This window comes from Procambarus clarkii, chromosome 6 (assembly GCF_040958095.1).
Source record: "Procambarus clarkii isolate CNS0578487 chromosome 6, FALCON_Pclarkii_2.0, whole genome shotgun sequence".
Classification (NCBI taxonomy): Eukaryota; Metazoa; Arthropoda; class Malacostraca; order Decapoda; family Cambaridae; genus Procambarus; species Procambarus clarkii.
The window spans coordinates 9,289,388-9,312,264 of record NC_091155.1 but is presented as its reverse complement, the minus strand read 5'-3'; the positions used below and the strand labels follow the sequence as shown (position 1 = coordinate 9,312,264).

The window sequence follows — 22,877 nt, the reverse complement described above, 5'->3', positions numbered from 1 at the left end:
GCCAGTCCGAGAACAGCTCAAGCAAGGAAAATAAATGCAAGGCCGAAGCCAACAGACCACGCGCTAGCAAGTCCTCAGCGACCAATGCGGCCAAAAGAGAAGGAACCTGCACATGAAGCTGCACCACACCAACATCCCGTGGAAGGGCAGGAGCGAACAAGCATGCACTGAGATGCTCAAATTCACCCCCCAAGAAAACCTGCAACACCGTATGAGCCTTGCACCACTCAAGCGTGCAGGGACCGACAGAACACATGCCAAGCCTCCAACGAGAAGATAGGGCTGTCTGCCAACCAGGAAGATTCTGGAACTTCATAACGAACCCAGTAAGGACAAAATGATCCATACACGAAGAAATGCACATATTGTACATTACAAAGTCATAATCTGGGTCGCGCAGAAGGTAAGCTGCAATGGCCTCCCGCACCACATAGGGCGGGATGTGGGAGGCCGAAAACCTCCAGAAGGACAGAACCGAAGAACCCAAGGGATCAGGGAACTGAACCCGGGGAGGGGTAGACACCTAATCCAATTCATACGAGGAGGGAGAATAAGAGAACCTCAATCCTTGTAACACCAAGCCCCGCTCCGAGGGTACAAAAACCCAAGTGGGGTCTAACGGGCCCAAGGCCCCCAAGTCAAACCCTCCACCACCCCAGGAACTTTACTCCAAGGACAAGCCTTCCTCCAACCCACCCACCCCCCGCCTCTAAAGAAAATGCAGGAGCTGATGTAAAAGCAGGAATGAAGGGGACCCACTGGTCAGACCCAGAAGCTCTGGCTGGAGAACCAGACTCGAATGCCTCTGTTACCACCCTGGAAGGTGACTCCCCTGAAACTACACGAGTCTCAACACCAACTAAACCTTGCCCTGACTCCAAAACCCTCAGACGCTTTGAAGCCGGAAGCAAGGGGGAAAGACCAGGCCACACAATAGAAGGGGAAGGACAAGGGGGTGCAGATGGAACCAAAGCCGATGCAACTAACACCCCACTAAGTCCGGGTCCCTATAACCAAAGCCGGGCAATCTCAGGGCATCCAGGGAAGCAACCAACCTATCACGTTGCAGCAACAGGAATCTAGCAAGCAATGCTGAAGCTGCCTGCACCTGCATATGATCATCAGTAGATTGGGTGAATTGGAGTACGTACAAGCAATAAAACTCGCACGACTCCGGGTTGAAAGCATCACCTACCCTACAGGCAGCATGGCAGAGGCACAACCGGTGATCGTCACCATGAGACAAGGGGACAGAGCAACCTTGAACCTCGCACGAAGCGAGAGGGGGGGCTCAGGGTTCGCATCCATTGGACCACAGAGCCCCCATGGGATTTCCCAGGGGCCCTTAGTTGTGGTATTCCGCTAAGGGAAGCTCAGGCAGGGTACTCCAAACTGGCGCCCAAAACTACCATGCAATCTGCTAAAACTAAACCCCTGCGACATATACACTCGTGGGGGCCTAATGGAGGACCATCAAGTAACAATAGGGCATGACCAACCAAGTGGCAGACCCGTGATCAGGCAGCTAAAAATGAAAAAGAAAACCCTGCATCAGGACAACGTACCCAGGCGGAACAAAGTCGGCCACTGTGTGAGATGATAACTAGCTGCACAGTACCCTGTGCCCCTACCAGTGATGAAAACTACCCACTACCCAGAGACAAACAGTAGAACACAGAACTCCAGCTGACTCCAAGGGCTGTCAATCACTGAACAGCAAAAAACATAGTGGAGGTAGATCCCAAGGCGACTTTTGGAAGGAGGCCCCAAGCCCCAAGGGCAGTACTTACAAAGCACCTAGGGAAGAAAACCCTAGGCACATGCATCCCGAGTACTGTAAGAAAATACTCCAAGCTCACACACAGATCGTAGAGACAGCACGACACCACAAGGCACAGAACTGAAACAATTGCTGGAGCCAGAGTTACACGACCTTGCCAGTATCACATCAGCCAAGAACTGAAGGGTGGGTAGCCGGCGTGAAGGTCTGGGGCTCCCCATTCCTCCTCCGGGAGAGTGGAAGGGAGGGGAGTGCAAACAGCTGTGCGGCAACGTGGTGCTGGTTTGCTTGTTGTCATTTGGGGAGTTCTGTCCACCTGTTCGGTTCTTTGTAGCAATGTTTTCACCAGCATAGGGGGTTTCTTTTGGGGCTCTTACCTTTCTGGGTGCCTGACCCAGTCAATGGCAGACATAGAATGCTTCCAACCACACGGGGGGTTTCTATAGACCATTGCTCCTCGTGCCTCTCTGAGGGGGCCAGATTCTGGCTCGTGGTCCGCAGTCAACCCGTTCTCGCACTTTCGTATAGTCAATATTGACTTATTAAATACGTGCATATGTGACATACTAAACACACTAGTTTACCTTGAAAAGCTTCATAGAAAACACCGACCTTACCTAACCTTCTTAGCATGTTAAAATAAGCATCTTATTGCTTCGTAATTACAATTATTACTTAACCTATACCTATAATAGGTAAGGTCGGTGTTTTCTATGAAGCTTTTCAAGGTAAACTAGTATGTTTAGTATGTCACATATGCACGTATTTAATAAGTCAATATTGACTGTAAGAAAGTGCGAGAACGGGTTGCCGCAGTAGGCCTAGAATTCTATGCACATTGACGGATGCCAGAAATCTAATATATCCATATCAGCCTGGATAGCTCCGTGGAGCCGATGGGGCTCCCCCCCCAGAAAAATATATCAAACAGAAATGCATAAAGAACTTTGTTGTAATACTCACTTATTATTAACAAGCATATACTGTATAAGCATTTGATATTTGCTTTGTTTTTAAGTATTTGCTGTTTTAGTTATTATCAACTCCTGGTTTGCTTTTTCTTGTTTCTGCTTACTTTCTGTGAATGATGGGAGACCATCAGCACAAGAGGCTGTAAAAGAAATAAAGATCAATTTATCAAATAAACTGCTTAAAATAATGTATTCTCTATTCAATAAAATATAAATGTCATGTTGCTACAGTGATATAAAATTATATGGTGATATTGATGACCAGACCACACACTAGAAATTGAAGGGACGACGACGTTTCGGTCCGTCCTGGACCATTCTCAAGTCGATTGTCCAGAATGGACAATCGACTTGAGAATGGACAATGAGAATGGTCCAGGACGGACCGAAACGTCGTCGTCCCTTCAATTTCTAGTGTGTGGTCTGGTCAACATACTTCAGCCACGTTATTGTAACTCATCGCCTGTATATGGTGATAGCATACAAGATGTTTGGAGTAAATCTTACCAAAAGGAAAACCATGAGAATATCAGTAGGAGGCATGAAAAGGATTCAAACCTAAGCTCTGGGTACTCCCAAGCAAATGCCTTAGTCCACTATACCAGAACATGATTATAAGCATTGCAACCTGGGATTTAACTGAATCCTCTAGGGTTCCTGAGGTTTACACTGAAGCCTAATCATGGATTCATGCAATGCCCACAATTTTTTTTCATAAATTCATCATTTTCATTACAAATCTCTAGAGCCATTTAGAGATTTATGTCACCTTCTTTTGAGTTGTCAATTATTAATTCTCTTACCTTCAGGTATTCTATTACCAGAAAAGCAACTCCTCCACCTTTTCTAATTTTTGTATCTCTTTCTCCAAATTGAGCAGCCCCTCGGGAATACCACCTCATTTAAAATACCATCGTCAAGTTGTGGTACTTAACTCACAGTTTGTGGTGGTCAGATACGGCACTATCATTGCTATTTGACTCGTGCAACAGAAGGGTTAAATCATACACGGTACTTCAAAACTTCACCCAACTGTGTTGAGCAGTTTATGGGCAATTAGCGAGATCATCCTCAGCCATGTTGCACATTTTTTAATATTTAATTTTTTGTAATATTTTCTACCACAGATGTGGCCACACATTTACAATGCTAACTAGCATATATACATTTTCTTCTGTCCTCGATGGACAGGGTTAGAGATCTGCTAAATATGTCGCACAGTGGAAGGGTTAAGGATGAATGTTAGAGGATGGATAACACGATTAATACATAACTAACGATCATAATGCCTTTTACTACTGGTATGTGATTGTTATAATAAAGGTATACTAATTATCTTAATATGTACTGTATTCCAATCACTGATTAACCCTTAACATGCTCGGGGTTTAATATCCTGCCATCCCCACAGGCGCAGGTCATTTTGAAAAAAAAAAAATTATTTTTTCTTTCTAACCTGTTAATTTGTGTTCACTGATCACGGGAAAAATAATAAAAAAAATCGTAAGTGGCATATATTGCCCGCTATAGGGCGGGGAAGTCTGGCAAATTATAGGCGCTGACTCAGCGTGCGTCCCAGGCGGTCTGTTGCTCGCCAGCTGTCAGGCCAGAGTTGCCACAAAGAGATAATTACCGAATTATTTCAATGTCTCTGATTGATTTTTCATACTTTTTTTGCTGTAATATTATTCAATAGTGTGTAGTTTGATATATTTATATAATAAAATGAGTGAATCATTGCTGTACTCAAAAATATGGTGTGCATATTGTTGATTCAATTATGTTCATCAATCATTGAACAAATACTTTGTCGGTTATTACACTATAAGCACAGGTTATATATAAGTATTTGCATGTTTTGTTCACTATAACGAACCACTAAGTAGCTATTATGAGTCAAAAAGTAATGAGGAGTGACTGCCGTGTACCAGCCAGCCACTCCCGCCCTCCCTCCAGTCATCTGACTCACCCTCATTCTCCTCCCACAATAATGTTTTTGCTCTAATTCACTATATACAGACGTTATATATAAGTATCTACATGTTTTGTTCACCATAACTGTACATCTAAGCTTGTATGGTGAGTAAAGGCACAGAGATGTGGCTACTCACACAGTCAGCTGATCGGCGGCCGCCCTCAAGGTCAGACGCACTAATATTTCTCCAACAATACTGTGTGGTGTTATTACGCTATATACACACATTATATATAAATATCTACTTGTTTTATTCATCATACTTGTACCAATAAACTGGTATGGTGCCCAAAGACCATCATGGTAACCAGTAAACAACACCGTCGTCTGCACGGTGGCGTCGTGCAGACGACGCCACCGCCCCTCACCAAAATAGCGGCTCCAAACCTTCTCTTGCTGTTTATACCCTCTATACGCACGTTATATATAAGTATCTACACTTGTGTTCACCATAGCGAACCACTAAGCTGGTATGGTGAGTGCAGTCAATAAAAGGTGGCCACACACAGTCAAAAGACATCGCCACCACTCTCCCTCCCACAGCATTACACCTCCTTCCATGGCGCACAGCGCTAAATATCACCACAATCCTGCTATTATCAGAACCCTGGTCAGTTTTATCACAGTCAGGGGTCTTCTGTAATAATATCATCGCTACATAATAGCATGAACAAGTATAATTTGGCATTTTTAGGCGATGCTGTGGTCAAAAGCTGAACAGCAGTGCTGTTAGCTCATGCTGCGTGCGTCAGGCTTGGTTGCTCACTCAATACTGAGGCCAATAACACCCGGGAGTTTGGCCCACGATTTTTTTTAAAAATGGCGTCTGTTTACAAGCACCCTGATGAAGGTGTGGTGAACCTCGTGTATCCGCGGGCTGTTTAAATCTTGCGTAGTACTCCAACACATCATATGACGTGATGCGCAGTTTACTGGAACAACGTCCAGCACGTCATATGACGCGATGCGCACTTTAAGGGTTAATGTGTTCTCCAATCGTATATTATTCTCAAGAAAAGAGATATAATTAGTATAAGTTACATTATTGTAGTTATTTCCAAACTGGTTAAAAGTTATTGCTCAATCTCGTGCGGCTAGAATTGCTGCTAATCCCTCTAAGAAGAAGTTGCGAACTGGACACCAATTGCTGGAGATCCGTCGACTAGTTAATAGGCCAGAGTCTCGTTCGTTATCGGAATTAACCAGAATTCAGCAGAAATGGAAGTAAATTATTTTGAACCAACCATGTAAACCTTTACAAATTTACAATATATTTATTATTTCTCTATTTCAAAGCATCTATTTCTCCATCTATTCATCCATCCATCTACATATCCATCTATCTATCCATTTATTTATTCATTTATCCATCCACCTATCCAACCCCATATCAATCTATCTATCCATCCATCTATCTACACATCTATACATCCATCTATCTATCCCTCTTTTCATTCAACTATCTATCCCCTCTTTTCATCCAACTATCCATCTACACTATCCATCCATCTGTCTATCCACTCATCCATCTTTCTATCCACCCATCTAGCTATCTATCCATCCATGTACTCATGTATCTATCCATCCTCTCCACCCTGACCCTCCTCGTCCCCAGCCTTTCTCCATTGCTCTCTCTTTTCCCTTACCTTTCAACCCCCCCCTCCCAACTCATCACGGTCCTACCCCCTCTCCCCTTCTCAAAAACTGTATGCATCTTCCCCCCCCCCCCCCCCTCCCCTTCCCCTTTCCTTATTTCTTTACCACCTTTGTCATCTACCCTTCATCCTTCCCCTCCCCCTCTCCTCCTTTCCACCTTCCTTTCACACCCCCTCTCCCTCTTCTCCCTTCCACCCCCGTTTCTCTCTCTCCTATAATATTACTAACAGCATAATAAGAGCAACTGTCATCATTTCAGTATAATATTAATTTACATTCACACAAAACACAATTGTTCCCCTTATTGAATTTGATTTTCTATGGGAAGGGGAAGTTCTGAATACAATTGACATGTTTTTTGGGATTATGGCCTTGAGCTGTATCTTGAGATGATATCGGGGCTTAGCGTCCCCGCGGCCCGGTCCTTGACCAGGCCTCCTTTTTGTTACACACCCCCAGGAAGCAGCCCGTAGCAGCTGTCTAACTCCCAGGTACCTATTTATGCTGGGTGAACAGACCATCAGAGTGAAAGAAAATTTGCCCACTTGTTTCCACCTTCACCGGGGATCAAACCCGGAACCTCAGGATCACGAATCCGAAGCACTGTCCACTCAGTTGTCAGGCCCTTAGTCTAAAGAGCAGGAAATTTCTGATAATTTTCCTGAGACCAATGAATAACAATATATATATTTCTATAAGAAAAAACCAGCATTGAATGTAATGAAATGGCATTTTCTGGGTAAGCCCTGGAGGCTCCCTGGAGCTATCGAGCTAATATGCATTTCATTAGACCAGGGCATTAGTCAGAGGAGTTCAGCCTACAGGGGACCACAAGCCAGAACCTGGCCTCCTCAGAGAGGCACAGGGAGCAATGGCCCTGGGAAAACCCCCCCTGTGGTTGGGGTTTTTCCTTTTCTGCCATCGGCTGGGGATAGGCGCCCAGAAAGGTAGGCGTAACAAAATAGATGCCACAAGGTAAGAAAATTGCAACCAAAAACTGAACAGACGCAGAACTCTCTCCAATCCCAAGTAAACAACCAAACGTTACACTCCATCGTCACGTCGCTTGTCTTTACAGTGCCCCCCTCCACACCCCCCCCCCCCACCCGGCACCGGCACCCCAGCCATGCCAGTTCGGAGGCTAAGTATCAAAACATCACAAAACCGCCGACCAGAGGAAGGATGCCGGGGAGCCTCTATTCTCACCTAGAAAATGGCATCTCATTACATTCAATGCTGGTTTTCTGTGGGGAGCCCCTTCGGCTCCCTGGAGCTACATAACCAAAGATAAGGAAAACAGGAACTTACCCGGGAGGCGGCCGCCACAAGCTCCTCAACCCGAAGGCGAGACAACTGACTGCAACCCACGACCCAAAGCCACACATGAACACCCACGACCATTAATGTTGACCAAATAATGGGCGGCCAGGACCCTGTTCGACCTCCAAAATCTCCGCACCTGAATATCAGCCCAAGACATGTTGCTGAAGATGGCAGCCAAAACAGCAAACTTCCAAATGTCATCAGCACGAGGATAGATCGCAGGCTGGCTAGACTTAATAACCCTGCAGACGACCTGAGAGACTCAAGCCCTGGAACAGGGAACGAGGGAAACTGGATCAACCCAAAGCACATCCCCCGGTCACATCCACGAGGTGCACATGCAATGGCGAAGACCCCTCCAGAAAGCTACTGTCTTGTTCTTCTCCAGAAAAGAAGGAGAAGGCTGCAACAGAACAAACCGACTACCAGGACCGAAGGAGCAGAAACCCCTGCGCTGGAGGAGAGTACAAAGCTCACCTACCTGATCCCCAGAGGCCAATGCCAACAGAAAAAGAGCCTTAGAAAAACAATCTTGAACCGAAGGGGGCCATCACGAACCAAGGAGAAGAGAGATAGGAAAGAGCACCCTGTCCAAGAACCAGGATGACAAAGGCGGCGCATGAGCAGCCCGGAGGTGAAACAAAGCACGAGAAAGCTTACAGAACGGGGCATAAGTGACATCTTGCCGCAGTGCTCAGCCAGCATTGCATGATACGAGGCGACAGTATTAGGCAGAAAATTATGGTCCTGAAAGAGCCAAGACAGAAAGGACAATTACCATCAATTACTATCAGAAATAAAAGACAACCTACAAAGATAGAGAAAATGGCAGAAAGAATGCCAGGAAACTTCATACTGTCACTGAAACAAAGCATTTATCATCATACAAATGGTGATAAACCCTCGTCAAAAAGACCAGATGCGAAGAGCGGAGAAGACCAAACCAGCCACGTACCGGACCAATCAGAGCTGCTGAAAGAGGCAGAGCCTCAGAAAACGCCTCAGGTGTGGACAATGATCAAGCAGCGCCTGAAGAAAGGTTGGGCCGGCCACCAAGTGTCCACTAGGATAACTCTCCCATGGTAAGATTCCAACTGAGCCAGAAGTTGTCCTTCCCCCTGAGCTGGGGGGGGGGGGGACTCCAGACTAAACCACAACAGGGGAAAGACAAGGGGGCACGGAAGGAACAAAAAAAAAAGCATCCAATACCCCCAAGCCCCGTCACAACAACCAAAAATGGGGCAGCCTCGGGGCTTCCAGGGAGAAAACAACTTAGCACGTTGCCACCACTTGAACTCAACGTGCAATGCCTGTGCTGCCTGCACCCGCATTATCAGCATAAGTCCGGATAACGAAACTCGCAGGACTCTGCGTCGAAGGTGCCACCGACCCCACAGGCAGCAGATGGAGGCAAAAACCGTGAGGGTCACCCCTGAGTCAAGGGGACCCGAGCAACCCTCGAACTCGCACGAAGCGAGGGGAGACTCCGGGGACACATCCATCGGACCTACGTGCCCCCAAATGGATTCCCAGGGTCCTGAGTGTTTAACATAACTCATGCCCAGGTAATCCCAGGGAGGGTACTGCTAACCATTGCCCAAGTATACCAAACAACCTTCTAAGAGCTAAACCTTCGGGATGTGTACACTCACAGGGACCTAGCAGGGGAAATCACCAGAAGAAAGAAGACTACTCAGTACACAGGGGCAAGAATCAAGGCAGACGCCCCACCAGGCAGACAAACAAAAAGAAAAAGAAAAACCCCGCAAGAGGACAGCATACCCATGTGAAACAGAGCCGGCCACTATGATTGGTGAAAAGAAGCTGCGCAGTACCCCACGCCCCTACCAGCGCAAAACTGCCCCTCACCATAAGGTGAACAAGGGAGACAGAACACCCTAGCACATAGAGAGTGGCCAAAAACCATGCAGTAAACAGCTTAACAGAGGCAGAACCCAAGGAACTTGTGGAAGGCGGCCCCAAGCCCCAAGGGCAGTACTTACCTGGTTGATTACCTGGTTGATGGGGTTCTGGGAGTTGTTCTACTCCCCAAGCCCGGTCCGAGGCCAGGCTTGACTTGTGAGAGTATGGTCCACTAGGCTGTTGCTTGGAGCGGCCCGCAGGCCCACATACCCACCACAGCCCGGTTGGTCCGGCACTCCTTGGAGGAATAAATCTAGTTTCCTCTTGAAGATGTCCACGGTTGTTCTGGCAATATTTCTTATGCTTGCTGGGAGGACGTTGAACAACCGCGGACCTCTGATGTTTATACAGTGTTCTCTGATTGAGCCTATGGCACCTCTGCTCTTCACTGGTTCTATTCTGCATTTTCTTCCATATCGTTCACTCCAGTACGTTGTTATTTTACTGTGTAGATTTGGTACTTGGCCCTCCAGTATCTTCCAGGTGTATATTATTTGATATCTCTCTCGTCTTCTTTCTAGCGAGTACATTTGGAGGGCTTTGAGACGATCCCAATAATTTAGGCGCTTTATTGCGTCTATGCGTGCCGTATATGTTCTCTGTATTCCCTCTATTTCAGCAATCTCTCCTGCTCTGAAGGGGGAAGTGAGTACTGAGCAGTACTCAAGACGGGACAACACAAGTGACTTGAAGAGTACAACCATTGTGATGGGATCCCTGGACTTGAAAGTTCTCGTAATCCATCCTATCATTTTTCTGGCTGTCGCAATATTTGCTTGGTTATGCTCCTTAAAGCTCCTTAAACGTTAGGTCGTCAGACATTATTATTCCCAAATCCTTTACATGCTGTTTTCCTACTATGGGTACATTTGATTGTGTGGGCACCTAGGGAAGGAAACTCTAGGCGCATGCAGCCCAAGTACTGGAGAATCACTCCCGGCTTACGTACCACCTAGCAGTCACCACACACTAGGTAGAGTGCTGAAACAACCACTGGAGCTGGAGCACACGACCGTTGCCTCTAGCATCAGCCTTAGAATTGACGGGTGGACAGCCGGTGTGGGGGGTCTGGGGCTCCCCCTTCCCCCTCCTGGGAAGGGGGGAGCTGCACAGTGGCGCAGCGACATGTGACGTCATGCTCGTTTGCTCGTTTCTTTTAGGGAGGTTCTATCCACTTGTTCTGCTTTTGGTAGCAATATTTTCACCAGAATACGGGTTTGTTTTGGGATGCTTACCTTTCTGGATGCCAGACCCGGTCGATGGCAGACAGAATACTTCCAACCACATGGGGGTTTCTATAGGCCATTACTCCCCATGCCTCTCTGAGGGGGCCAGGTTCTGGCTCGTGGTCCCCAGTATGCCCACAGAACTCTATACACATGACTGATGCCAAAGTCTGACATTAGCAAATCAGCCTAGTAAGCTCCGGGGAGCCGATGGGGCTTTCCCCCAGAAAACACTCCCAAAATGTGAGCACACACTCCCGAGCACATGTAAACGAACTGCAACGCGACCCTGGCGGCCAGGCGAAGAAGCGACTCAAAGAAAAGAAAATGGCCACCAAAACAAAAGGAGATGCGGTTGATGCAAAAAAGCCGAAATCTCGCTAGCAAATGTGGGAGGTTATCTTGGGGTTATCATCTTGAGATGATTTTGGGGCTTAACGTCGCTGCGGCCTGGTCCTGGGAAAAGAAAGCAGATGAGAGAAGGGATGAAAAACCTCCCGCCCAGAAGGCACAAAGCCCAAGCAGAGGCAAACAGCCCCAGAACATTTAGCAGAGTGCCCCCCTCCCCCCACAGCTCCAGGAATCCGCAACAGAGGCCTCGGGGCAGAGCCATCCTCCACACCCGACACCCCTGAAGAAAATGCAGAGTCCAGGGGAAAGGCAGCAAAGAAGGGGCTGCTGGTAGGACCCAGAAGCCTCGGCAGGAGGAGCAGGCTCGAATGCCTCCGTCCCCAACCTGAATGGGGCAGCCCACAAAGCTGCCCAAGTCTCATCTCGGGCAGCTTTGTTCCCAGCTCATTTGGAGCTGGGAACAAAGGCTCCCCCTGGCTCCCCTGGGGCTCCCCCTTCCCCCTCCCCGGGAGGGGGAAGGGGGAGCCCCAGACCCCCGCGCCGGCGATCCCCGCCCCAGTTCTGAGGCTGGATATCAAAACCGTGAAAAACCCGCCGACCGGAGGGTGGGAGGGTGCCGGGGAGCCTCCGGGACTCACCCAGAAAATGGAGTTTCATTACATTCAACGCTGGTTTTCTGGGGGGAGCCCCTACGGCTCCCTGGAGCTACCTCACCAAAGACTACCTAAAAAACAAGGGGACATACCCGGGAGGCAGTCGGAGAATCACTCCACAACACGAAGTCGAGACAACAACCCAAGGTATAGCATTCGGCAGAAAAAAGGGAGAACGGCCGCAGACGATGAAAACCTATGATCACGACAATAGGAGCCAAAAACCACTGCGCCTGAGAAGAGCAAGAAGCTCTGCCACACGGCCCCCAGAGGCGAATGCCAACACGAAAAGAAAACCGAGGCAAAGCAAACCTGACCCCAAGGAGCCACAACCACCAAGAAGAAAAACAGGAGAGCACCCTGTCCAAAGACCAGGACGACACAGACAGTGCATAAGCAGGCCGGAGGTGTAACAACGCACAATACAACCTGCGAAACTGCGCAGAAGGAATATCGATACCGAAAGCTAGCAGCAGAAACCAAGGTACCAGACACTGGAACGGCCCCAAGCGCCTCTACATCCTCCGCAAGCCAATCCTATGACAGCCCCAGGATGGAAAAGAAAACACAGGACCAAAACGAAAATGCCACAAGTGTGCAAGACCACCTCCACAAGTGCAGCTGACAGGGAAGGAACTCGCATAAGGAGCCGCCCCGCACCAACATCCCGCAGAAGGGCAGGAGCGAAAAGACTCATTAGGAGGAGCAAAATCGCTCCCAGTTAAACTAGGAGCGCCGAGACAGTGTGAAGAGAAGAGATATTCACAAAAGAACAAAAAGGCCAACACCCAGAAGCTGCTGGGAAGAGGACCCACAAGCCCTAGAAAGGACCGGAGGGAAGCTCAACCGAATGACGACAGACGCACCAGAAAACGGGACGGAGCAAAACAGTCCCGAACCTTCGAGAACAAAAAGAAGCAAACACAAAGGACGAAGGCCCCAAAACCCCGTCGAACCCGAGACCAAAAGTCATGCAGAAACCCCAAGAAGAGGGGGACATGACGGAAGAAGGCCCGTCCCGGAAAAAAGGGGCGAAGATCGTAGAAAAGCACCCACCGACAGGACGGAAACAACGGGTACAACGGACAAGGAAACCAAGCCCAGGGAGGGGCCGACGCCCGCAAAGCACTTGCGGAGAGGGGGAACGGAAAACCCCACCACAAAACTGTAAGGCCCCCCCAGAGGGTTAGAAACACCCCGGCGGGGACCAACGGGGCCTGAGGCCTCTCATGTGAGCCCCAACCCCAGCCCCGGGAACCCACCCTGCAGGCCCCGGGGCCGAGCTGTCCTCTCAAAGCCCCAGCGTCAAGAAAACCCCAGGGCAGCCATGAAAAACACGATGGAAGGGAGCCCACTAGGCTCTGGAATCTGAACCGAAACCGGAGGATAGGCGAGGCGCGAGATGATGACCCCAAGCTCATCCCCAGCCAGCACAATGAGGCGAGGACAAGACAGTGAAACCAAGGAACATGGAAAAACCAGGCCCTGCACGGAAGGAAGGAAGGAGAGCCCCAGAGGGAGCACGGAAGGGCCGAACATAACGCCACAACCAACCCCAACACGCACCTGCAGTACCAAAACCGCAGCAAAACGTCACCACACTCCCCGAGGAAGTGACAGAGAAGATAGATAAATCGTACACGAGTGGCACACAAGGGGACATAGGCGGAAACCGAGCACCCAACTGAGCCACAGGGACGGTAGAAGAAACGTGTGCAGTGTAACAGGCAATCAAAGGAACACATTAGGCAGCCCAACATGGGCTGACCCCATACACAGCCCCAAGAGCAGAGATGAGAGTGCCCAAGAAGCACAGAATCCGCCCGACAGGCAAACGACAGGGGAGAGGCGGAAACAAAGAGCCAAAACCCAACCTGCAAACACAAGGAGGCGAACACAAAACCTCCGACACAGGAAAACTTACTACCAAACAGGCACCCCCACCGTTGCACTGCGGAACAAGGTGAAGGCGGGGCCCCGAACTCAAGCAAGGTTAGACAAGCATAGGAGAGGGGCAGGAGGAGTACAGGCAGGAACCGCCTCGGAAGGGACAAGAGGCCACTCACAGACACCCGTGAACCGAGGAAGGAATCAGGTGGAGAGAACACGAGCTGCCCAGTATGGGCTAATAGCCCCACAGTAGACACCTCGGGTGATATGGTCCACGTTCTCAAGTACGTATGTACACCCATTCCTACTCCCAAACACAAAAACAGCGTCAGGACGGAGGAGACGCCAAAACCGCACCAACTCACCTGCAGAACATAGGCCCTGAAGGGCCATGACGCAAGCGTTCGAGTCCGTATCCGCCAGAGGCGGCCAGTGCGCCCATGCTGGAGAGGAGGGGAGCAGCGAAGGAGGCTCCCCACCCTAGAACGCAGGGAAAAACCTCATGAATTCCACACAGCGGCACCCCAGTTCACCCCCAAAGCAACGGGGCACGGATGGGAATAAGAAAAGAACGAGAGGCGAAGCCCCCGAGAGAATTGGAGCAGAACACGTGTGCACACCGCCCGGAACCAAAACAAACTCCCACGGCACATGCGCAGGACGCAAAAGAAAGTAGCCCAACCAGGCGAGAAGTAGCCCAACAAGGCAAGAAGTAGCCCAATAAAGCGAGAAATAGCCCAATAAAGCGAGAAGTAGCCTAACAAGGCGAGAAGTAGCCCAACCGGCTACAAGGAGCCCAAACGACCACAAAGGAGCCCAAACGGCCACAAAGGAGCCCAAACGGCCACAAAAGAGCCCAAACGGCCACAAAGGAGCCCAAACGGCCACAAAGGAGCCCAAACGGCCACAAAGGAGCCCAAACGGCTAAAAAGGAGCCCAAACGGCTACAAGGAGCCCAAACTGCTACAAGGAGCCCAAACTGCTACAAGGAGCCCAAACTGTTCAGAACAGAAGGAACCAGTATGGAGGCAAACTCCGGGACACGCAGGAGGAAGCCGCAAAGGCCAACCACACCGCAGGCGAAGAGATGCGGTTAGCCGAAAACCTCCTGAAGACGGAACCGAAGAAACCACAGGGACACGGAACCGAAACCGGGGAGGAGCAGAACCCAAGCCCAAATCGTACGCAGAGGGGGGAAAGAAAACCCCACTCCTCGTAACAGTAAGCCCCACTCAGAAGGACGGAAATCCAGGCGGGGCGCAATGGAGCCCAAGGCCCCCAAGGCCGCTCCTCCCCAACCCCAGGAGCCTCTGCACCAGGCCCCGGAGCCGAGTCGACCTCCAAAGCCCCGGCCTCACAAGAAAAAGCCGGGGCAGCCGAGAGAGCTGAAAGAGAAGGGGGCCCACTGGTCAAAACCCCGGAGCATCGGCCGGAGGAACAGACTCGAATGCCTCCGCAGCTACCCCGGACGGGGCAACCCCCGAAACTGCCCAAGTCTCAGAACCTCTAACCCCGCCCCGACCCCAAAGCCTGCAGATGCGTAGGGGCCGGAAGCAGGAGGGGGAAAAACAAGGGGAGCGTGGAAGGAACCAAGGCCGAAGCGACCAAAACCACCCAAGTCTGGGTCCCTACACAAGCGGGGCAGCATCGGGGCGTCCGGGGAAGCGACAAACCAGAGCGCGTTGCAACATCCTACCCTGCAACGCGCGAGCTGCCTGCACCCACGGGAATTCATCAGCAAACTGGGTGAACGGAGTCACGAACAAGCAACAAAGCTCGCAGGACTCAAGGGTCGAATGTGTCACCGACCCAACAGGCAGCATGACGGAGGCAAAAACAAGGAGAGTCACCCTGAGACAAAGGGACAGAGCAACCCTCAACTCGCACAAAGCGAGAGGGGACGCAAGGGTCTCCATTATCGGACCCGAGAGCCCCCGGGGGGTTTCCCAGGGCCCCTAGACTGGGTCTGCTAAGGGTTATCCCAGGCAGGGTACTGCTAACCGGCGCCCCAAACTACCAAGCAAACTGCTAAAGCTGAACCCATGGGACGTGTCCACTCGCGAGGGCAAAGCAGGGGTACCACCACACAAACGAACCTAATATAAGGGGGGGGGAAACACAAGGAAGACCCCCCTACCAGGCAAAAACAAAAATAAAATAAAAAACCACACAAGTGGACAACGTACCCAGAGGGAACAGAGCCGGCCGCTGTCATAGGTGAAAACTAGCTACGCAGTACCCTGCGCCCCACCAGTGCGATAACTACCACTTACCCCAAGGTAAACAAGGGAGTGAAACCCCCAAACCCTCGGGGCGGCCAAACGCCAAGCAGCGAAAAGCCAACAGAGGTAGACCCAAGGTGACTTGTGGAAGGCAACCCCAAGCCCCAAGGGCAGTACTGTACTTACAGGGCACTCAGGGAAGGTGACCCTAAGCACATGCAGCCCGAGTACCTGAGAATACTACTCCCAGCTCACATGACCACCGTAAGAGCAGCACTGCAAACAAGTCACAGCACTGAGACAAGACTGGAGCTGGAGCCACACGACCGTGCATGATCCCATCAGCCGAGGAACTGGGGCGGGGATCGCCGGCGCGGGGGTCTGGGGCTCCCCCTTCCCCCTCCCTGGGAGGGGGGAGCTGTGCAGACATGCGGTGCGGCTCGTGTGACGTCATGCTTGTTAGTTCGTTTTCCTGGGGGAGTTCTGTCCACTCGTTTGTCGATTTTTGTTGTTTAACCAGAATAGGGGTTTGTTTTGTGGCGCGCACCTTTCTGGGTGCCTGTCCCGGTCGATGGCAGATATAGAATGCTCCAAATCACATGTGCATTTCTATGGGCCATTGCTCCCCGCGCCTCTCTGAGGGGGCCAGGTTCTGGCTCGTGGTCCCCGGTAGGCCTAGAACTCCACCCACATCGACTGATGCAAAATAGTTAGGGTATCCATATCAACCATGGATAGCTCCGGGGAGCCGTAGGGGATCCCCCCAGAAAAAATGCAAAAATACTATATCCTCAGAGGAAACAGGAGCCGGCCTCTGCGTAGGTAGCTGGCTGCGCAACACCTTGACGCCCCAACCAGAAACAATACCCCTATCTACCCAAGGCCAAACAAGGGACACGAAACCCCAGCTGATCCCAAGGGTAGGGTAAATGCTGAGCAGCAAGAACCCCTACGGAAATGGTGTCCCGATTGCACCAGAGAAGAGAACTCTGATACGCAAGGGTAGTAGGGGGCCTACGAGGCCCTGACGAGGGGCCTCGTAGCCTGGTGGATAGCTCGCAGGACTCGTAATTCTGTGGCGCGGGTTCGATTCCTGCACGAGGCAGAAACAAATGGGCAAAGTTTCTTTCACCCTGAATGCCCCTGTTATCTAGCAGTAAATAGGTACCTGGGAGTTAGTCAGCTGTCACGGGCTGCTTCCTGGGGGTGGAGGCCTGATCGAGGACCGGGCCGCGGGGACACTAAAGCCCCGAAATCATCTCAAGATAACCTCAAGAAGTACTCACAGGGAACTTAGAGAAAGCAGCCCTAAGTGCATGCAGTCCCGGTACACTTCAGGTACATTTGGCCACCACACCACAAACAACAGAGGACACCACGAAGGCAAAACACTGTAGGAATTCGAGGCCAGAGATGAGGACCACCCTGGATTGTATTAGCCGATGAACTGGCATGGCTGGGTGTTACGGCCAGCTTGGGCCGGTAACCGGATTCTTTCTGTTAACGTGTTTTATAACCTCTACTTCTTGATCCTACCACAAGTCGATGGTAAGTTTTCAAGAACTGGCTGTGGCAAGTAGTAGTGCAAGGAATAAAGGGCGGATAAACAATTCTGAGTCCACACACAGTATTGTCACTATGTCTCAATACCCCACATCCACTCTCCGGAAACACACTGGCAGAGGGTTTCAGCAACACACTGATAGGGGTCTCAAATAATCACATACATGGGGTAGCTAACACCTTGGCAGAAGGTGTTAATTACTAACACCAAGTCTCTAGCAACACACTAGCAGCACTTCTCAACGGACGCACTACTGGCGCGTAACTCTTCTTGGTCAAATCCCGGGTACATCGGTCCATACAACATTGCATAAATCCAGCAGCTAACACACTGCTACTACTGACAGCGGCCACTTTGTCCTCTCACAGGACCAAGTCAAGAGTTATGGACTGCCCAAGATGAACTGCCCTCCTCGGCTCAATCATCTCCTTACGTCACTTCTGTGAACATAAACGTCATTAGCTAGACAGACAGTATACTGGGTGACCTTAGGATAACACCCTTCCACCGGGGAACTGACAATGTAATTGCATTCAAGACCTAGATGGCGTTGATATTGTTATGCCACCCTCCAGATGTCATCATCATTGACCTCACCTCCTAACTGAGGTATGAAACAGGAGCCTTTCAACGACGCTGCACCACCGCCAACAGATAGCGTTGTCTGCGTCACATCTAATACCTGGGAGTTGGAGTGCAGGTCCATAGATGGCACTGAAATCGCCACTTCACACTCCACCAACGGTGTTGATACAGCAACACTGGTGGCGCAGGGAGTCCAGAGGGCTGTGCGGACGAGTGACGCGGCGGTGGAGTGTGACGTTTGTTTGTTTCCTTCTTTCCTTGGGATTGGAAGGGCTTCTGCCTCTCTGTTCAGTTTTAGGTTGCAATTTTCTTACGAAATGGGGTTTGTTTTGATATGCCTACCTTTCTGGGTGCCTAACCCCGGTCAATGGCAGATAGGAAAACCCCCAACCACAGGGCGGTGTTCCAGGGCCATTGTTCCCTGTGCTCTCAGGGAGGGCCCTATTTCTGGCTTGTGGTCCCTGATAGACTGAACCCCTATGACTAATGCCCTAGTCTAATGAACTGCATATTAGCCCGATAGCTCCACGGAGCTGAAGAAAATCAGTTTTTATTTTCTTTCAAAATATTTTCATAGGAATAGTGGTGGGTAGTACCAAAAGTTGCCATGGGGTCTAAATGTGACTCTGACCTTTCTGAATTCTGGCTATCCCAACCAATCTAAGTTCATCCCAGACAACAGACCATTATCTCTGTCAATTTGGGTAAAGCTAGGAATAAGATTCTGGCATCCAACTTTGAACAGACAGACAGACAGACACAGACAGACAGACAGACAGACAGACAGACAGACAGACAGACAGACAGACAGACAGACAGACAGACAGACAGACAGACATAAACATTACAGACATTCTCTCTTATAGGTATAGAATGAAGTTAAGCCAACTTGGTTCAATTTCCTGATATGCTAAGACATGGAATAATACCAACAACAACAGTACCTTCTTCCGTGCCTTCATTGATTTGACCGCAGCCAGCCAACGCTCCCCACCCAAGATGCTATAGTTGGGTACACAACTTGTTCTGGAAGACTGAGAGCTGGATGATGAACTGTGCTTTGAGTGCTTTGAGTCACCAGTTTTGGATGTGTCACCAAGTACAGATGTTTGTCGATAGGTCTGCATTTCATCACTCTTGTCTACATCAAAGAAACTCTGCACAGTTTTCTGTGTCTGTAAGAGAAATGCAAATTAAAAATCCAGCATTGATTGGAATGAAATGGCTCTAATTTAGAACCCCAGTGGCTTCCTGAAGCAATGATGTTGAGACTGCTACATGTTAAAAGGTCACATCAGTTGTACAAGTTCTGTTTGGCCTACTGGGGACTAGAGCCAGAATCTGGCTCCCCTCATAAAGGTACAGGGAGCAAGGGACAATTTACCACCCCCCACCAGGAAAGCATCCAGAAAGTCAGCAAAAATTTACAGAAACTGGAGGATGCACAGGAAACAAAGCCTCAAAATACCAGAGTTGAATGTAATGAAACACCAGTTTCTGGGCGAGCCCTGGGGGCTCCCTGAAGCTGTCTTTCTGATCAGTGCAACATTATTTGAGTGTCACCAGTTGCAGAGTTCTTTGTATGCCTACCAGGGACCACAAGCCAGAACCTGGCCCCCTCAGAGAGGCACAGGGAGCAATGGCCCATGAATACTTTTACATGTAAAGTATATCATCTTGCCATTGACCAGGGAAGGCACCCAGAAAGGTAGGTGAATCAAAACAGACTACTGCCTGACTGAAAAGTGCGACATACGTCTTCAAAAGAGCAAAAGAACTCCCCCACAAAGAAAACAAAACTTCGTCCAGCTAAGCCTTGCTCGTTAGCACCACCTCCATCCCCATGGAGGGAGAGGGAGCCGGGCTGGATGAGCCAGGCCACCCACTAGCCAGTTCTTTGAACAATGAAAGCCCCCAATCGGAGGGAGGGAGGGAGGGTGTCTGGGAGCCTCCGAGGATCACCTAGAAACTGCCGTTTCATCACATTCAATGCTGGTTTTCTGTGAGGAGCTCCATCGGTGTTAGTTCAGGAGTTGACTCCTGAAGCTAACTACCAACAGAGAAGGAAAAACAAGGACCTACCAGGGAGGCGACAGCACCACAGGTCTCAAACCAAGGAAGAGACAGATGGCTGCGACAGACAGCCCAAAGCAACACAAGGCCACAGAGGGCCCGGGACGTATACTAGATAGCTGGCAGGCCCGAGTGTTGACTGCAGGCTGGCTAGATTCAAAGACACAGTGGACAACCTGAGACACATGAACCCTGGAACAGAGAACCAGGGAAACCTGACTAACCCAGAGTGCAGCCACAACACAGAACTGGTGACCCATAGGTAGTGGCGCAAAGCAGCCACCAGACACAGCACAGGATGCACTACCGGCCGAACCAACCAGGCATCCACAACCTAAGGACCAATCTGGAAGCCTGCCATCTCAATTAATGTCAGAAAAGATGGAGATGGCAGAAAACAAACAAAACGACCACCAGGACCAAACGAACAAAACTCCTGTCACCAAGGAAGAGCATGAAGCTCCCCAACCTGACTCCAAAAGGCCTAAGCCAACAAAAACAAAACTTTCCAGAAGCAATCACAAACTGAAGAGGCGACCTTAAACCAAGAAGAAAGAATGGAAACAACCTGATCCAGAGACCAAGAAAGCTCAGGCAGCAAAGGAGCAGGCTGGAGGTGAAAAAGCCAGCGGTGAATGTAATGAAACGCCATTTTCTGGGTGAGCCCCGGAGGCTCCCTGGAGCTTATCGGGCTAATGTATGTTATATTAGACCGGGACAATAGCTAAGGAGTTCAGACCTACCAGGGACCAGCGCCAGAACCTGGCTCCTTCAGAGAGGTTTCAGGGAGCAATGGCCCTGGAAAACCCCCTTGTGGTTGGGGTTTTCCTTATCTGCCATGGACCGGGGTTAGGCACCCAGAAAGGTAGGCATAACAAAACAAACCCCACATGGTAAAAAACCAGCGTTGAATGTAATGAAACGCCATTTTCTGGGTGAGTCCCGGAGGCTCCCCGGAGCTATCCCAGGCTGATATGCTAATGTCAGACTTTGGCATCAGTCATGTGTATGGAGTTCTTAGGCCTACCGGGGACCACAGCCAGAACCGGGCCCCCTCAGAGAGGCAAGAGGAGCAATGGCCTATAGAAGCCCCCGTGTGGTTGGAAGCATTCTATGTCTGCCATCGACCGGAACAGGCACCCAGAAAGGTAAGCGCCTCAAAACAAACCCCTATTCTGGTTAAAATTGCTACCAAAAACCGAACTAGTGGATAGAACTCCCCAACCGAAAACAAGCAAACTAGTGTGACGTCACACACCGCCGCGCCGCTGTCTGCGCAGCTCCCCCCTCCCCGGGAGGGGGAAGGGGGAGCCCCAGACCCCCCACGCCGGCTACCCACACCTCAGTTCTTGAGGCTGGATGTCAAAAACGCGAAAAAACGCCGACCGTAGGGAGGGAGGAATGCCGGGGAGCCTCCGGGACTCACCCAGAAAATGGCGTTTCATTACATTCAACGCTGGTTTTCTGGGGGGAGCCCCATCGGCTCCCCGGAGCTAACTACCCACAGACAGAAAAAAGAGGGACTTACCCGGGAGGCGGTCGTCGCTCACTCCTCAACTCAAAGCCGAGACAACTGGCTGCAACCGCCGACCCAAAGCAACACAGGCCCGACGAGGCCCAGGGACATTCACAAGGTAACGAGCAGCCAGGACCCTGTTCGACCGCCAAAATCCCCGCGCCCGAACATCAGACCAAGACATATTCCCAAAGACGGCAGCAAGAGCCGCGAACTTACGAACGTCATGGGCACGGGGACAGACCGCAGGCTGGCTGGACTTAATAACCCTGAGGACGACCTGAGAGACCCGAACCCACGAACAGGGAAGAAGGGAAACCGGATCAACCCACAGCGCGTCCCCGGACACAGAAGCTGTGGCGCGCAAATAACGGCGAAGCGCCGCAACCGGACACAAAACATGATGCACCCCCGGCCTGACCAACCAAGCATCAACCACCCATGGACCCCTCCGGAACGCAGCAGTCTCATTCTTCGCCAGAAAAGAAGGAGACGGCTGCAAACGAACAAAACAATCACCACGACCAAAAGAGCAGAAACCCCTGCGCCGGAGGAGAGCATGAAGCTCCCCTACCCGACCCCCAGAGGCCAAAGCCAACAAGAAAAGTGCCTTGGAAAAACAATCCTGGACCGAAGGGGCCACAACGAAACGAGGAGACGAAAGGAAAGCGAGCACTCTGTACAAAGACCAGGACGACTCAGGCGACGCATGAGCAGGCTGGAGGTGAAACAATGCACGAGACAGCTTGCGAAACGGCGCAGACGTAACATCGATACCGATAGCAAGCTGAAGCGGCTCTGCCAGCGCCGCACGATACGAAGCGACAGTGTTAGGCATAAGATGACGGTCCTGAAACAACCACGAGAGGAAGGACAAGACCACCCGAACAGACAAGGAACTAACCCGACGAAGACGCAAAAAGAAACGGAAGGACCGCCAGGAAACTTCATACTGCCGCCGAGAAGAAGCCCTCAGGTGGGACACCAACAAGGAGGCCACCTGATCACCATAGAGATGATGATAGACTCGAGATAAAAAAACCATATGCGAAGACTCGAGGAGAAGATCGAACCAGCCACGTGACGTACTGGCCCGATCTGCTGAAAGAGGCGGAGCCGCGGGAAAACCCTCGGGTTCGGACACCGAGCAACCAGCGCCTGAAACCAAG

The 22,877-nt window shown here is 50.5% G+C and overlaps 1 protein-coding gene across 2 annotated transcripts in view; it reads right to left on the bottom strand.

The window, feature by feature from the left end:
• LOC123752967 (repetitive organellar protein) overlaps nt 1-22,877 on the bottom strand; it is a 133,121-nt gene that overhangs the window by 25,082 nt on the left and 85,162 nt on the right. For both annotated transcript variants that reach the window (XM_045734977.2, XM_045734976.2), the window contains exons 4-5: nt 19,064-19,294; nt 2,744-2,891 (exon numbers count right to left, since the gene is read on the bottom strand). In XM_045734977.2, coding sequence (XP_045590933.1) covers nt 2,820-2,891; nt 19,064-19,294 — 303 coding nt within the window. In that variant the 3' untranslated portion in view covers nt 2,744-2,819. The remainder of the gene's footprint in view (nt 1-2,743; nt 2,892-19,063; nt 19,295-22,877) is intronic.